General features: G+C 41.8%; 1 protein-coding gene across 1 annotated transcript in view; it reads right to left on the minus strand.

Moving 5' to 3' along the window:
- The window catches only part of LOC306826763 (neuropilin-1a-like), a 77,832-nt gene extending 61,523 nt beyond the window's left edge, over positions 1-16,309 (minus strand). Inside the window, exons 1-2 of the mRNA XM_079348279.1 lie at positions 15,546-16,309; positions 14,492-14,666 (exon numbers count right to left, since the gene is read on the minus strand). Of these exons, the coding sequence (XP_079204405.1) occupies positions 14,492-14,666; positions 15,546-15,636 (266 nt within the window). The 5' untranslated portion in view covers positions 15,637-16,309. The remainder of the gene's footprint in view (positions 1-14,491; positions 14,667-15,545) is intronic.
- Positions 16,310-17,977: the final 1,668 nt, after the last annotated feature.

Below are 17,977 nucleotides of genomic sequence, written 5' to 3' on the forward strand. Positions count from 1 at the left end.
AAGAAAATACAGAGGGGTGTTTCCCTGTCTGAGGAAAGGCAAGCGTCTCTGTTCATACCTGAGAGATTTGGGAGGAAAAAGGCCCTTTGTCAACCGACACTCAATCCTCACCTCTCTAAAGCGAGTTAGGGGCGAAGCAATAAACACCGTGTCACTTCCACTGCACTTTGACATGTGTGAGCCTTCAACAAGTTCGTCTGCAGTAAGAGAGAGAGAGCGGCTGGGCTGACTGCACATTCCCCTCTCCTGTTCCCAACAACATGTGACATTAATTAGCCAGCTCCATTCAGGCACACATATAAGAAGGCCCAGCAGGGATTGCTTCGGTTTTGGCAACGAGAGAGGCTGGTTGACAGACAGACGGAGAGGCAGAGAGAAAGATAATGAGCGAACAGTTGGATGTTATCAAATAGCCTCCATTTTAGAAGATTGTATTAAGCAGAAATCCCTGCTGTGTTAATAGCATTTGATTAATAAACCAAATCATAAAAGAGGATAAGCACATTTGCCAAATCATTCACTGAACACAAATACAACGAAATGACTCAAGTCTTGGATGGCAGGGATTTGTTAGCTAGCATGCTAACACTTTTGCTTGCGTTTTTTCTTAAAATTAAGTGAAACAAGGTTGTCCATTTAATCTGTTTTATATGCAATAAATGCAGACGGTATATGTCATCAGGCTAAAGATTTAAGATCTAAAGCTACCAGGCTAACACACACATGAAGCTAGCATTTCAGTGTGCAGGTAGAAATTAGATTCTTGTAACTTAATGCAAAGAATGTGTCAGGTATAAAAAAGATACTTCCAGTTGTAACAAAGGCCAAAAAGTAAGCTAAGCTAACAGTACCGTAGATCAATGGTAGATGGACTTGAGTTTAGTATGCTTTTCTAATCTTCTGACTACTCACACCTACACATTCCCACACTGACGGCATGTTGGGAGACCGTCAGAAGTAACTAATCCCATTCATACGTCGCTGTCAAAGCAGGGGGAGCAATTCAGGGTTAAGTGTCTTGCCCAAGGACACATCGGACTGTTGCTGCAGGAGCTGGGGATCGAACCCCCGACGTTCCAGTTGAGAGACGACGACTCTACGTTTCTGAACCACAGCCGATCATCAATGGTTCTCACAATGGAAATTTCCCCCGGGTCATGAACGTGTGCCTTGTGTAAAAGTGGTGTCAAAAAGTCTATGAGGTCATTTTTAAACATGTCAGACGTTTCTTTGAAGAAATGGGATTGGTCGAGAAATATCAGACATGTTGGTCACACTTTCTAGTGAAGGAGTTTCTGGTGAGTCCTGAGACTAGACCAGTTGAGAACCACTACCATAGATACCTCCATATGTAAACCCTGATCCAACCTCTTTTAGAGATGGTAGGCCTTTTTTTGTAATATTCAGTTAAAAAAAAAATCTTTGCTCCACATTTCTCTCACTGAGGAGTATGTCCTGTGCAGTATGTGTTTTTAATAAGTTAAGTAAGAGCACTGCAGGGAACTCCCTTTTTAAACTCCTTACAGTGAGGCAGGTCAATTAACAGAACCACCGTGTATCCTGTAATGTCACAGGAGAATATTTACTGCAGCTTTTAATAACTTAATTAAGGATAACTCATGGAAAATCACATCTAAAATTCAAAATGATGATGCATTATTATCAACAGAAGCACTAGATATCCTGCAGTGTTGTTAACGTTGCTTAATTACCTTACAGCTGGCCTTTTAAAATCATGCATGAATAATTTACCTCCTTAAAGGGACCATTTCTCTTCAGACCTCTACCTCTCCTTTGCTGTCACACAGAGCATTAATAAAACAGTTTTTAACTTGGGTCAAGAATCCCCGTAACACCACGTCCTCTGCTATTTATACATCTACAACTGGTTTAAGGATACACTCTGGAAACACATATCTGAGAGTGCATCATACCTATAAATTAAAAGTTGTACGTTTATAATATCTGAAGAGATTATTTTCCAGTAACACACTAAAGAGTTCACATTAAAAACCCGACTCAACACACCCACAACCTTCATTGTTTCTCTCATACAGCGGTCTGATTCGAAGTAGCTCTTACACAGAAGAACACTGACTCATTCCAGTGTTCACTCTTCTCCAAAAATTTGGTTAAAAAAAGGCAATAAAATCAAGCTTGTGACACACACACACACACACACACACACACACACACAGCCCTAAAATCTGTAAACCACAGGCTCTCGTGTTGAACCAAAAAGCTCCAGAGCAGAGCTGACCTGAAAGATTTGGGTCAGCAGACTGAATACATTCATGTCTGTATGCGTTTTATTTTCATGTGTATGCATAATTGTGTGTGTGTGTGTGCCTCCCACACACTTAAATCTGTTTATCGTCTGCCCACAACATGCGTCTGTGTGTGTGTGTGTGTGTGTGTGTGTGTGTGTGTGTGTGTGTGTGTGTGTGTATCTGCCACCTCCACATCTCAATGGGAGGTCACCCCGGGGCGTTACAACCCAGACAGATACAACACATTCCTCTGCAGGCTAAGAGAGAGAGGAAAAAAAAGACTTTATTGTACACGCTGCTGGTGAACAGCCATTAGCTTCAATGGGGGGGCAGGTTTCCCGTCGCACATGTTAAGAAGCACAAAGCCTCCCAGGGCGCTCATCGTCCCAGCTGGAAGGTCAAAGCACAGTTTGACCCGCTGACCGACCTCTGACTCTCATATCCCGATGCTGACCGGTCCCAAGCGTGACATTGAGTTTCTTACGGGCCATAAAAGTTCAGATGAAGGCAGACTAGGAAATCAGATGTGTTTGAAGAACACGCTTTCTTTTTAAATTTGGTCTTTTTAATGGTGTCTTGTGACTTATGAAACTTTTGGAAACATGTAGGTCAGTTTAACTGCACATAAAAAGAAGTGGGTCAAAATTTGTATCTATCCATCTGTCCATCCACGTTCAGCGTCCTCTCCATCTTAAAAAGCTGAAGGCAACAAAATGTTTAATTCCTGCAATTTAGACACATTTTAATCAGTAAAGTTCACACAGGTTATTTTCACACTTATGCCAGTTGGACAGGTTTTCCTGGACCTGAAGCTGATTTCCCTAAAGAACTGAGCTGAGGTGTGAAAGCTGCTATAGCTCGACTGCAGTCCAAAAAAAAGAAAGAAAAAAAGATCAGTCTAAAGTAGTCTCCCATGGAGTCTGCACCAAATGTGGAAGCCAAGAGCTTCACAGGCTCGAAGTAAGTGTCACATTAAGGTCAAATTTCTTATTTGATGCATACAAAAAACAGGATGCATACATTTTAAAAACGATGTACGACTCCTATAAAAGCACTCCTGTGGTTAGCTTCTCACTGTAAACAAAGCAATGCAAGGAGAAACAGCTCGGCGTTCAGATTTACAAACTTAGATTCACTGATGGTTGAGTGTTCAAAAGGTTGTTATTGAAAACTTTGTCTGCAGACGTCTCCATCTCTCATGAAGTGACAAATTATTCCTGAGGCTTGTGCTGCCAGCTGAGCTTCTAATCGCTGAGTTGGAGATGTCTATCCTGTTTTTAAGTCATCATTCCTGCAGTTTTTGTTGATTTTAAACGTTTTTTTTGGGGGGGGGGCTTTTTATTCCTCTTGTTTTAGACAGTGGAAAGAGTCAGAAAGGCAGAGGCAGAGAGATCGGGGAACAACATGCAATAAAGGATACACAGGACTACAGCCTCCACACAAGGGGCATGCACACTAACCAAAAGGCTACCGACTCCCCACGGTTCCTCATTTTTCAGTCATTCTTGAAGATTTAAAAAGAGTCCAATCGTAAGAAGTGGTCCGCTCCGCTCCACTCCAGACCACACAAGAACTTTAGACTTTCACGTGATACTTCAGAAACTCTGATGTCTCCTCGAGGAGGTTTGGGGATCTGCGAGTCGAGCTGCAGCTAAACATGATCTCAGCTTGTTGCAAAATCATCTTAAGATCGAGACATTTATTTCAACACTCAATATTACAAATAATTTCAAGATGTTTCGTCGTTTCATTTTTAGCAGAAAAATCCGTTATCGAACCACAAAATCCTGAGTTGACCCTGATTCCAAAAAGACAAGCTTCACTTTGAGACTACACATCGGCTGAATGGCTGCATTGTAAAACATTTTTCCTTTGAAGGTGCTGTTGTATTATGGCAATGTAATACATAAAGCCATGACTGAGACACATTTTTTTTATGTGGCAACAGAACTAAAAATGCAGTAAAAGAAAAAAAAAAAGGCGAAAAATTGGCATTTTTCAGGGGGGTGTTGATGGCTTGTAATGCTATGAATCACGTGTCTTGGTGAGTCTCATGAATGACATGAAAGACTTGTAGTACATTCATGAAAACTCTGGAGACAGATTCAAAAGTGGCCATGTCTAATATCACTACATTTAACATCCTTCTTTGAATAAACCTACAAACTTTTCCAACGAAACCAATCCTGCACGTCAACCAAGCTCGGCGTCTTCTGACTTTATTCCCTTGCTTCATGTACAACCAGTTTTTTTTCCAAAGACGAGGATAACAGCCAATGGGAGCCGTGTTCAAAAGTAGTTCAAAACAAGCTTTATCGTCACGGTGAAATCCAACTGTTTACTCTGATAAATGCCCCTCTCTCGTGCTTAAAGTGTGTGTTGAGACATCTGGAGTGCATCAGTGTGTGCATCCTATAAATCCTGGGATTGCAGCTGTGCGTGTGTGTGTGTGTGTGTGTGTGTGTGTGTGTGTGTGTGTGTGGGACATTGCTAACTGGGTATCCCCCCTCTCTCTTCCCTTCCAAATTCTCTCCTCGTTAATCTGCTCGTTAGAGATCTAATCTGACATGTGTTTTCATTTGTGTGCGAACTAGTCATAGTGTGTGTGTGTGTGTGTGTGTGTGTGTGTGTGTGTGTTTATACGTGAGTCACTGATGAGCACAATAAATCTGATTGAGCTTGGAACAGTGTGTTAGTTTTATTGTTTGTGTGTACACAGAAGTGTCCACTCTCTCTATACTGGTACATGCATGCATATCCAAAGTGTTCATCTGTCCTGTGTTACACAGATGTGACGTCGAAGATTTGTCCATCAAATCCAAACAACGCACTGTTGCGAAAGAGAAACAACAGCAGGGTTCAATGTTCCCTCTTCCTTCCATTAGACAAATATCTGCTGTGAGAGACGAGAGTCAGCAGCTGAAAGTCAAACTCCTGTCTTAACTCGGGTCCAAAAAAAAAGACGAATTATATATTCACATTTATTTGTAGACAAATCCAACACTTTGTGATTCTAATCTCTCTATATGCAAACTCAGTTTAAAGTCAGTTTAAAACCACCAAAAAGCTTGAACGTGTTTTCAACCATTTGTCAGCATCAGAGCGAGCTGTGTTTTTTCAGAAGGGGTTGGTGGAGACCCAAACAGAGTAAAAAAAGTAGAGTAGATGTTTGATTTCTGTGCAGAAACTGTCACTGGAGACTTTGAGTCCTCTCTCTCTCTATAAAATATCTGGTCTTTGCAAACACGTTAGCTACATCATCATCAGCAGCAGCCCGTGTGGTAGGACGAGAAATTGTAGTTTATTTCAGCCTGTATTGACATTTTCAAAAAATGCAAACACGTATAAATCTTAAAGGATACCACAACGATTATTTCATTCAAAGAAAACAACAATAAAAAGGCGAACACTTTAGATAATCACAACACACCATTAACACGTGCCTAATAATATCAGTGTTAGTGACATGACAGTTCTCACTTTTGTTGATTAGTTAAATGGCCTTTTATTCAAAAATAAAGTTCATACATTTACTCTGTACCTGTTCTTACACACAAGTCGTCTATCATTGTAAAAACAACCTGATCAGATTTTACGTATCGGAATATTTTCAATCATCTCCGAATTCATTGAAAGGAGCGAACAAGAAGCTCAGTCACGGGAGCGACGGTGAACAAAAGGACAAAATGAACTGAAAACATGACGAGTGCAAAGAGAGTTCAGAGAGTGTGAGGACAGACAGAGAGAGAAAGTGATGGGATAAAAAAAAAAGAAAAACGACAGAGCCGCCTGAGGGTGGAGTAGGAGGAAGAGGAGGAGGAGAAACAGCGAGAGGTCTGTCACAGAGGTCAGTATTACACTGACCATGCCAACAGCCTGCAGTCCTGTCTCACTGAGTCTGTCTGTTCTGCTCTTCCTCTCTCTGTTTGTCTCCTCATCTTCCTTTCTCTCGCTCATGTTTACTCTTCATCTCAGAGTCGCTTTCTTGTTCAGCAAGATTACTTTTGTTCATATATCTCTCTTCTTTGCTCTCCTCTTTTTCATTTTTTATTCATTTCATGTTTCTTTTAATATTTGATATTCTGTGAAAAATGTCAGTGAAGACTTGGAGGCATGTAACGATTGAATTAATGTCATTTGTTTGGGTACGTTCAGTTCAGGAATTAGAAATGTAGTAATTTTTCAAGCATGAAAAAAAAGGTAGATTTGTGCATAATGTAAATCAGTAGCTATATGATTTATGCGATTAAACAAATTTGTATAGTTAAATGTATTTTGATGAAATTGCTCCTTTTTTAAACTTCTTCTGGGGTGACTCAGGAAATGATTCATCTTGGCAGTCTCTAGTGACACCTGAAACTGTTTAGCTGTTCTTACAAATTAAACAGAAAATTAAAGTGTTGTCAGTCTAATACAAGAGACAGAAATGTGTCGTGCTCATTCAGACTACGAACGAGGATAACAAAGCAAATATCCCTCTTTCATTGACCTAATTCTCATGGCTGATTTGTGCTTCAAAGTCACAACAAAAGAGGAACAAAACAGAACAAACAATAAAAAAAAATGTTTGCCGGCTCACGCCTTAAGTTTCCTTGGAAGCGAACCATTAGCTAACCATTTTGTGACAGCGCTGCATTAAATCTTCCTGTTTTTCAGTGGATGCTGTGCAACTGAAAAATACAACCATCTGGTGGGGCCCGATTTTTTTTTAAAGTTTAAAACGAGCTCAGTCTGAATGCAGAGCACAGGACCGCTGGTGAAGAAACGCCTGAGTCTAAAAGCCACATAAAAAAAGGCTGAGGAATCAACATAATATCTGTGATGTGGCACAGTTTTTGGGAGCCCCGCAACACAAGACTAAACAGCTCGCCAGTGTTGTTTTGCTCTTTTAGAAGAAGAGGTCGGAAAGAATGTGCTGGGAACTAAAGTTTACCAAACTGTATATCCATCTACTCAGCAGTCCATCCAACAATCCCTCCAGCCATCTCAAGATTTATACATCCTTCCAGCAATCTCATCACACAGTATCGCCATTCTTCCACTCAGTCGCCCGATGCTTCATCTCTTTTAGTCAACCCTCCCTTCTATGTGTTCAATCATCAATCCATCTATTCTACTTATCATCCCTGCCATACGTTCATTAAAGTCAAGTAATAAACACACGATTCTTATAAGATCAAGAAAGCCCTTGTCCAGCAATGCATGTAGATTAATACAGCCATGTTTCATCCATTAGTGCAGCCCACAATCGATTTATCCAACCAATTAACAATAAATCCACCACTGAATACATTGATCTATTGACCTATCAATCCATACTTCCATTTCTTGACTTGTCTTGGCAAGAAAACCATTCATCCAATGTCCATGCATGAATTAATTCATCCATAATCAACCCACGAGTTGCTCCAACAGTGCTTCTGCTATGCCTCTATCCATCCGTCCAATTAACAATCATTCATACAGTATGATTTGTTTATCCACCCGGCCATCCTTTCTTTAGCTTCAAACACTTCAGTCCTGCATCTTGGGGCTGGGAGTCTTTGGGTGTCTCACGATTCGATTCAGAATCTATTCTTCTATTCAAAACGATTCTGGATTCAAAGTCTATGTTTTTTAATTAGTACATATTCAGGATCTACTCCAGTCATCTGTGAGACTCGGGCCAAGTATTTGAGTATTTTCAAAGTCGGAAACTTTCCATGGTAATTAATGGGAATAAACAGGCATAAACTGTGAATTTACACAATTAAAGATTAGCCCTGAAGAGGAAAGTTAAATATAGTTGGGATAGATGTATTTTGAACTGGATAGATGTATTTTAGCATCATCTTGATTAAAACAAACAGATTTCATGCAAGTTCCAATGTTAAAAAAAAAAAGTATCATGTAAGTCCCGACAGGTCACGGCGTCACGCTTTAATATTGTGCTAGAATTCGTGTCAGCTGATCAGCTGACCTGCTGAAGCATCCTATTGGCTAAATAGTTCTTACGCCGCCTTATTCGAACTGCTCTAGCCCGCCTACACTTCTCTGCTCCCTCTGCATGCCGCATTTGCAACCCACCTCCTCCCCTGCTCCTCCTTTTATGATATCTGACATAATCAATGTCATGCTTGCATTGATGCTGGCTCGGAGGGGTTTCTGCTTATCTCCCTGCCTTATGGCGTTCCTTGCATGCGCGGGAAGGGCAGGGATGTGTGCTATTCCTGCCTAATGCCTTCCAACGTAAGCACGTGGAAGGGCAGGGAGATCCCTCAGAGCCATACCGCCAAATATACGTAATTGCGTCAAAGTATTCTCCTTGACAAAGTGGTCCTGACTGAACTGTTATTTGTGTTATTTATGAAAATATACTTGGCAATAAAAAAACGATTCTGAAGTTTCCTTGAACATCAACACGCAATCAACGCAATCACATTGTGCACTGCCTACTGCAGGGCTGTTGAGGCCACGCCCCCTACATGCACTGTCCACTTTTCCATCACATGCACAGACTTCTACAACCCTGGTCCGAACTTTGAGCCCCGAGCACAAGACTATTGACGCCACATATTTTCATTTTCAGTTCATCTGAGACATTATTTCCGTAATTATCGTCCATATATTTACATAAAAAGACTAAACACTAAATCCTCAGATACACTTAGTAAATGCCACGGACTCTTCCAGCCTCTACACTTGTACACCCGGACACACGCAAAGGCTTTCCATGTAATGTGCTTTTTCATTCATGTGACAACTCCAGGCGGTGGGACGTCGGTCCTGTGACTGTGTCTCTGTTTGAGGAAACATTTTTTTGACTCATCATGGAGCACATTGCCTTGGGACAAACAGTAAGGAACAACTAGTCCTTCCATTACACTCCAGAGGAATTTATAGCATTTCCCCCCTCTCTCTCTCTCGTTTTGTTCTGTCTCCTACGACGCTCCTTTTCTCAGAGACTACGTCAGCACTTATTTTAAGTATTTTAGATACTCTTCATCTGTACATTTTTTTGGCCAAGACATTCTTATGTCCATGAATCTGCTATCTTTCTGTCCACTCAATAAATGATCCATAAACTCCTGCTCCAATCACACTTCTGAACAGTCTCTATTATCGTTCCTTATGTACTTTCACAAACAAACTCAATTTCTGTGTTTTGACAGTTCAGTGGAAAAATAAAGCTGAATCCCTGGAGGCTTAATAATTAAAGTAAAAACTGAAGTTATTCAAACAGCCACTTCAGGCAGGCTTCAAGAAATGTCTTAATCTTCAAAGAGGCGATATTTAAAATGCCCAAATATATAACAGAAGCTAGCATGTTTACAGCCTGATACAAACTCTGTTTTTGTCTTAAAGGCTTATGTAGACATTTACAACAACTGCGCTGGAATTGAACTTTTTTTTTAATGTCAGATCTGTTTGAATCGTGTTAAAGACAAAACTTTTTCCCCTAAATAAGAAAGTGGGCGCTTTGAATGACATTCGAGTACAGCAGCTGTCTGTTAGACTTTACCTCCGCCAAGGAAGTCATTGAACTTGACCTCATGAACAGCCAAACTCTCTTCTACATAAGCCGACTTCAGGATAAAACAAACTGAAGATGGGCCAGAAAAAGCCATTCTTGAGGCTTTGAAACAGCAGTCAAACAACCCTGTAGTTAAACTTCACAGTGGTTACGTCCACTTCTTCTTTGCAATCGATGTAGACAGCTCATCTCACGCATTCTTCAAAATCTCCCAAAGATGTTCGGTTGGGTTAAAAATGTTTGATGCTTCAGACCAAAGCATAATTTACTTGTCATCGTTTTTAAACACTCAGTGAAGAAATAATGCAACATGTATGTATGTATAATAAAGGAAGGGGGGGATTTTTGTCTTAATTGGTTAGGACAGCTGAGGAGAGACAGGAAATGTTGGGAGAAGAGAGTGCAGGACGCCATCCAGGAAAAAGGTCATGGTAGCAAAGTTGGATTCAAACCCAAGGCAGCACGATGAAACGCTTGCGTGGGTGCACAACATGACCTCTCGTTGGCACTTCAGTAATGCGCAATATTATAGGTTGTTGTGTCCAATGCATTTTCTTGCTTTCTTATGTCTCATGTCTTTGTGTCCATATGAGCACATGACCACAGCAACAGGAATTTGCAAAGCATGCACACTGTGAGTCTGTTTGCACCACAGAGTGCACATAAAGCATACTGTGAGCGATAGAAAGTTTGATCGCCCGTGTGTGTGTGTGTGTGTGTTCTGTATGTGTGAGGTGCAGACTGTGCCAGTGCAACCTCATGTAGGAGGTAACAGTTCAACCGACACCCTTCCAAAAGAGATGTCCCAAATTATCCCGCCACCGACGCATGTTCCTTATCCATGCCTCTGCTCTATTTTACCTCGCTCCGCAGGGAACCTCTTTGTCGGCCTCGCTATTTCAGACGTGGACATGAGACGAGACTCATTCTGGTGGCGCTCCAGATTGGCTACGGAGGCAGAGCGAAACGGATCTCGCAGTGTCTGGACAAAAAGTGTTAGTGGTTCTCGTGTAAGCCAACGTCTGCTCACTGAGCGCAGATTGTGTCACTGGAGAGTTTGTGGACGTAAGAAAGGTTGTTGTTCGAATCATCGCCCAGACGGACTGTTTTTACAGAAGCTCACGAAAAGGCTTTTGAACCACAAACGTAGCCAATCACCCTCAGTCTTTTTGAAAGACACAAGAGCGAGCGTTTGTTTTCACACCTACTGTACAAGACGCTGAACTCCTTCATTTCTAGGATAAGAGTTCATTGTTTCTAAACTGGTGAATCATCGAAGTCCGGCACAAACTAAATCTCCACAAACTTTGCTCCAGCATGAATCACATCGGCAGGAAACATCTCCCATCTACAAATATGTATTTTTAAAACAGGCTGTAATTACAGATCATGATTACAAACCCTGCATGGTGCGTGTGCACGGTGGAGGATATTTTGCAACACAGATGTCGGAAATGTAGCCGGCGTTTGCTTTTTTGGCTCGTCGGTGCTGTGGCTTCTTTGTTTGGCTAGTTAACTGCAGACATGTTTCTCACAGCACTGGAACATGTTTGTTCCATTTTGGTCCAGTAATTTAATTATGGGACTGGGAGAGAGATAGCCAAGCTGTGACTGGCTATCTGATGAGGCAGGGGGGAGGGGTGTTGTTCCAGGAGGGGTAAATGTGAACTAAAGAGCAGATAGTGAGAGTGTTATTGAAAGTGTCCCGTCAGTAATCGAGATGCCACCGGCTTGATTTCCCGATGCAACGTTCATCTTCCCCTCAAGCTCAGCTGCAATGAGAAGTAGTCGGATTTATGTAGGGTTGAAACTATTATTGATTTAGTTTTTCACACTGAGGTATTTGGAAATCGATGATCGTGTTGTTAATTACACGTGTTGTTTTTACTGGCTGTGTTGGTTGTGTCTGTGCTGTCTTTCTGTGTGCTGGTCGGCCCTGAGGAGCTGATTGACCCCTCTAATGACAGGCTGCGGCGAGGTCTTCCCAACCGTTAAAAGAAGGAAGAGGATGTCAGTGCGTTGACATCACTCTCTCGTGTTTTTGGTTCGTCAGGGAGGTTGGCTTGGTCGGTTTAAACGTGCCAATATATCCAACAAAATGTGGGAAAATTAGAAAGAAGTGACACCTTTCGATGACTTCTTCTGCTAAACTCTGCATAAAAAACCCAGATTTCCGGTGATACACATTTGTAAGGTGGAACTTTAATGTATTGCCTTTAACCTGGCTTGAATGATTTCTTGATCGTTCAAGAAAAATATCCTATTGATCGACTTATTGATGATGTGACTGGTTAGTAACCCTACATAATGCATTAGATTCCCGAGGAAGATATTCCCAGTTGTCCTCCTCTCTTCAGGGACACGGAGATGTCAAAGGCCAGATCTGGAGCTGATAGGACTTCGTCGTCTGGCTCAGGGACTCTTCAGCTGAGCACATGTTTGTCGTCCCATGTGGCTTCGAATTTAAAGCCAGACTGTCGTCTGTGGAGATTCAAGCCCAAACTTTCAGACTTCAGATTCATCGTTAAACATTATGTTCAGTTGCCGGTTTCCAATCAGGGAATTACAATATTTTGGAGCTGAAGCTGAACCCGGTGGCATCAAACGCTGAAATGAAACTCTTCAATATCATCTCAGGAAATTTTTAAGTGGTTCTGCGGTCTCGCCAAAGGCTTACGGGCCGGCTCAATGGGCATATTTGGAACATTTGACACGTTCCCAAAAACAACACAGCCTCCTGCCAAGTCAGAGAGACATGAGCTGCACACCCCGTCATCATCCAACACAAACTCACACAACAAATAACGAAACCGAGCAAAACGGAGGGCCCTAAGAAAACACTCAAATGACATGTTACGGTGGCTGCAGGGTGGCCCGCCTGCTGATCGGTCACAGGTTTGAATCCTTCGCCGGTGGAAAGCGTGTCTTAATGTAGAAATGTGTGCTCTACTGACTGTAGGCTGACCAGGACGAGGAATGTGAAGCCAAAATCAACAAAGTCAAAAATCAGCCTGAGAAAGGAAAATGAATTTTCATCTTCTTTTCCATGTTTTTATATCTGAAATAACTCAGTCATTTGTATCTATTAACAATCCTTGTGTTCTTTGTCTGAAGCATACATAGTCTCTCACTGGATACTGAAATATTTATAACATGCTAAACCCTAATGAAACCCTAATATCATACTTTACAACCACCTTATTAAAGCTCATTAAGCTGTGGGGAAAGTGATTTAAAGCACACAATAATACTCTGCTGGTGGTGTGCTACACAGTCCCAACCACCTACTGAAACTTTATCACCACGATTTATAACATTTCATTACCAAAGCAGCATTATTACATACTTATACTGCTCCCTGGGTTATCACAAATGATAAGGTCACAGCAGAATGAGGCTCTGCTGGAGAAAGCCCTCCTGATCGTTGGCTAAAACCACTGGGGGGAAAAAAAAGGTGCGTTATCCATCGGAAGGCACAAAATATCTACTATCTGTCCAGAAAGCTAATGGTCTATTAGTCCCTTGGTGGTTGCAACATGATCCAATAGTATTGGAGAAGCCCATCTGTGAGACAGCCAGCGTTGATTTACACAGGAGCCGTTTATGGAGCTTTTAAAAGAGACAGAGGAGCCGACATAAAAACAGGCTTATTTATGGAAGAGAGAGAGGCAACACATGGGCTGTTGTGTGGATGCACACAATCGTGTGTGTGTGTGTGTGTCTCTGGGGGGGTGCAGAGGGTTGGGTGGCTGTGTTTGTAGGCATGCGTGAATGTTTGTTTACATGTCTTGTAGGGTGATGCCATCAAAAAAAAACACATGAAGAACTGATGCATGTTTGAGTGTCTGTGAGGTCAACGCATTCTGTTCACAAAAATATTGAGAGTGAATCACCTCTTTGTTGGTCAGCGCAGAGAAACAAGCACCAGATGGGGACAGGAAACAGGGCTACACTAATGTTTCTGTGCAAGTCAACTGATTTGACTTTTCTGCAATAACAAAAAAAAAAGTGCAGTACTTGTTTGCAGGACCCAAAATTGAATCACCAAATCAACGTTTTTTTTCTCAAAGATTTCAAAACATGGCTCCGAAATTTCCACATTTACAAACTAAAAACACTGAATTTTTGACAGTTTTACCCCCATAAAGACTAAACTGTCGCCAATTTTGTGCTGATCAACTACATGAATGATTCAAACTGCACGAGTGGGGAAAAAAAAAAACGCTTAAAGCTTGAGACAAAAACCTTCAGCTCATTGTCAAACTTACAAAAGCGAAGCAGCCTCACTTCAACTGTTTGTCATGTTGAAGTAGATTTTATTTCTGCGAGCCAAGTTCCCAGACAGACAGGTAGACTGCCTCAGAATGAAAAGCAAACACTATTTCTCGTTTTAAGCAACAGGCAAACTGAAGTAAAAAGCCAGCTCACACTGAGCTTCAGTTTGTTCTCCTTTAAATTTCTGCTCATATCATGAGAGACCCTCCATTTTTATTAATGAATTACATGAACCCATCCAACACCCATTTCCTCTGAAGTAAGAGCGCTTCAGTGTCATATCTCATCCCTGCACCTTGACCAATAGGGGGCAGAGTTTCATACTGTATCCAGGCAGGATTGAGGAGGAGAAAGGCGCAAATGAAGGGGTGGGAGACAGAGAAGGAGAGGGACACAGAGGGAGAGAGAGAGAGAGTGAGGAGTGAACTCTTACTTGCAGTCTCTGTCCTCCAGATCAAAATGCGGGTTGAAGTTGATGAGGATCTTCTGGCCGGGCTCCGGTGCCGTGATCACCCACACGCACTGCTGGGAGGGCGGGTACGCGCCGGGATAGCCCGGGGAGGTCAGGTAGTCCGCGGTGTGGATCTCTATGTTCCCCCCACATTTGTCTGCGCCGCAAAGACAAGGACAGAAAGTTGTTCAGCCAGAGGACAGACACGGGCTTGTAGCTGCGCACAGATTTGGACTCAAACTAAAAGATGTATGTGCAGTAGCAGGGGTGGGGACACAAAGACCTCATGCTGGGAATCATCACAATCACAACTTAAAAAATGTATTCACAAGAAAAGCTCACAATTAACCGCAAATTCTTTACTCACTATTTACTCTAAATTCACGTCACAAGAAATTCCATCAGGCTAGAAAAAAGGCAATACATCTTCTACACCACACTGTTGCTTTTTTTTTGACAAGGTGTGCTATAAAGTGTTCCCCTGCAACCCTGACAGAAGGTGTGATTACGCCCGTGTGGATGAGGTGGGCTGGCTGCAGCTGCTGCTCCTGCGAACAGGCAGCGTGATTGAATTAGATTTTCTCAATGAATGATTTATTAATTTGCTTGTAGCCTACATCGGGCTTCAGTGACAACGCGCGTAAAAGCTGCAAAACGCGTATTTGAATACATCCAAAGCGCAAAGCAATATTTCTACTAAAATCAGTGAAACCTTCTTCTTCTGTCTGTGAGAACATTAATGAGATTTTGAGGTTAATGTTTGATCTTTTGTGATTTTTTTTTTAGTATTGCTCCATATTGCAACAACAGGTATTTGCAGAATATCTTCGATTATTTTCATCTTTAATTGTTGTATTTAAAAAACAGAGGGCTTAACTTGAACCCCTGCAGACCTGCTCTCACGGTGCAGGCTGAGGCATAACAGGTGAGAAGAAACAAGGCTGCAAAATGATGCAGAAATTGATCAATAATCAACCAAACTGCCTGTTGTAGAGCCACATGCATTCATTCATACACACAAGCAGTCAACACCTACCAGTCTGAGTCAACGAAGCAACCGAGAGGACTTGGGCGAAAAGGAACAATAGCAATCCACAAAGCATCCTTAGATTGTACAACACAGACATTCTGTATTTTAAAGACAATGAAGACAAAAAAACGTCCAGGAGGATGTAACGTCCAAAAGGGAGAAGGACAAATAATGGGGAAATGTTGTCTCAAAGTAGGAGATGTGGTCGTCGTAGGGTCCCCAGCATCCTGCGAGGCTCAGCAGCAGATCCCCGCGTCAGTCAGGCAACTACTTGCCATCTCCTGGAAACCAACAAAAATAATAATCCAAACGTAGGAAACAAGACTCAAAAAAAGCGAAATCCGTCAGAAGTGGCAGCTGCGTGCCTTCGATTCTTTGTCAAACCTCACAAAACAGAGCGAACGCGTACTTCCAAATGGATCATTTCAAAAAGACAAAACCAGAATTCAGTATAAAAGCAGCTCCGAGGATCATCGGAGCGCTGCTCTCCAGCTCTTCACTCCTTATTTCAGTCCAGCTCTCTCTCTCTTTCTCCGCCTGTATCTGTCCGCGGCGTCCGACTGACCGTCACAGCACAAATGTCAGAAACACACAAGGCGAGCCGTGAGAAGAAACAGCGGAAATTCCACTCCCCAAAATTCTTAGTGCTGTTAGGAGGCAGAGTGCGAGCAAACCAGCAGCCACCGACCGCTACAAGGAGCTGGAGCAAACTGACACCGGTGCGCCCTCTGTGCGCTCCCGACGCATGCGAGCAGGGGAACTGCGCACGCAAACTCCCGCTGGCATGTGAGAGAGAGAGAGAGAGAGTGAGTGAGTGAGTGAGTGAGTGTGCTAAGAGGTGTGGGCAGTGTCCACCAGGCACAGGCGCGTTCACACCTGATCTTTGTTAAACAGAGGATTCATAAAAAAGATGTATTATTGTCTTCCTTTTGAGGTGACCTACATCTGATCGCTTTGCTCCACTGACCGGATGTGTTCATGTGTGTGATTGAACACTCGGCTTTTTGGTTGGTTTTTTTTGTGTCACAAAGGAAGAGAGCTGGGCAACATTTTCACAGTCAGAGAAAAAGACAGGATTCTGATGTTTTATGTAATCGTACTTCTTTGTGTGATTTACAAATAAAACCTCACTGAATTCACCTGCTGAAGCCGGAACAAAATATACAAGCTAAACTTTTACACAGAGAACGACTCAACTTGTGACATTTCTGTTTTTCAAAGATAAAAGTTACTTCTTGTGATTACATTTGAACTTTCCTGAAAATATACATCCACTTGATCGCCAGTGAAAATGTCCTGATATGTTGACTTTAGGCTATGTGAATTAATTATCTTTCTCTTTGTCAAATCTTGTGATTTTTTTTTTACCTGTTGTATCTAATAATTAGCACAATGAAATGCAGCGACTTGTTATCTATTGTTGTTTGTTTCCCTCAATGCATTGTACAGATATTGATCACAATGTCCCGTGATGATTTGTAAAAGTGTTTTTATTGAACTGTCCTGTCAAAAAAAAAATCCATTCATTTATTACATCCAAAATACATTTTCACAGACTGACTTTGAAAAGGCTTTTTATCCTTTTATTGAAGAGATAGGACAGTGGATATAGTTAGACATTTGGTTCACGAGAGTGAAAGTGGCCATAGTGGGATTCGAACCTCGGCCACCTGCTCTGGAGGAGCACACAAACCTCGAGGCGTTCTGCCATCCCATAATACCTCACTACCAAACATTACTGTAGAGTGAACAAGAGAGTTATCTAAACCTGCCACATGTCTGTTTGTTGGTGCCAATGATACGCCTCCCAGATTAGCCTTTAGCACCCCCACCCTGCACACACACACACACACACACACACACACACACGGGTGTGTTGTTTGATATGTGAAGACAGTATTGATTGTGATGAAAGGCCAACAGTTGCACAGAACACAACATGTTTGTTCGCAGCGTTGCATTGTGGTCCGCTGGGACTTAAAGAAACCAAACAAAGACATATTGGATCCTCTGTGATGGATTTCTCTGATCCGCTCTCTTTGGTGGGAAACGACTTCTTACAGAAGCATTTTAAGCTTGTGTTTTTCAAAATAACTGTAAAGCTACTTGTTATATTAATTATTTGTAGTAATCAATAGTTCTAAATCTTAAATATATAAAGATAAAGTCTCCCATGTAGACATGTATCAATACATGTTATTTTACTCAATATACCTGCGATAACAATTTTATGTCTCCAGATGTGAAGAAAACGACTGATCTTAACATGAACATGAACATCAGACAGAGATTATTATTATTATCATGGGAAATCTGAATACAATAAAACATATGGATTTATGTCTGTAACCAAACACCAGCCAGGTCAGGTGATGTTTGTAAAAAAAATTCCTCTAGTTCACAACCTGGGAGGAGCAGAGAAAATCTGTTTCAGGACA

Source organism: Symphodus melops, assembly GCF_947650265.1.
Source record: "Symphodus melops genome assembly, chromosome: 7".
NCBI lineage: Eukaryota > Metazoa > Chordata > Actinopteri > Labriformes > Labridae > Symphodus > Symphodus melops.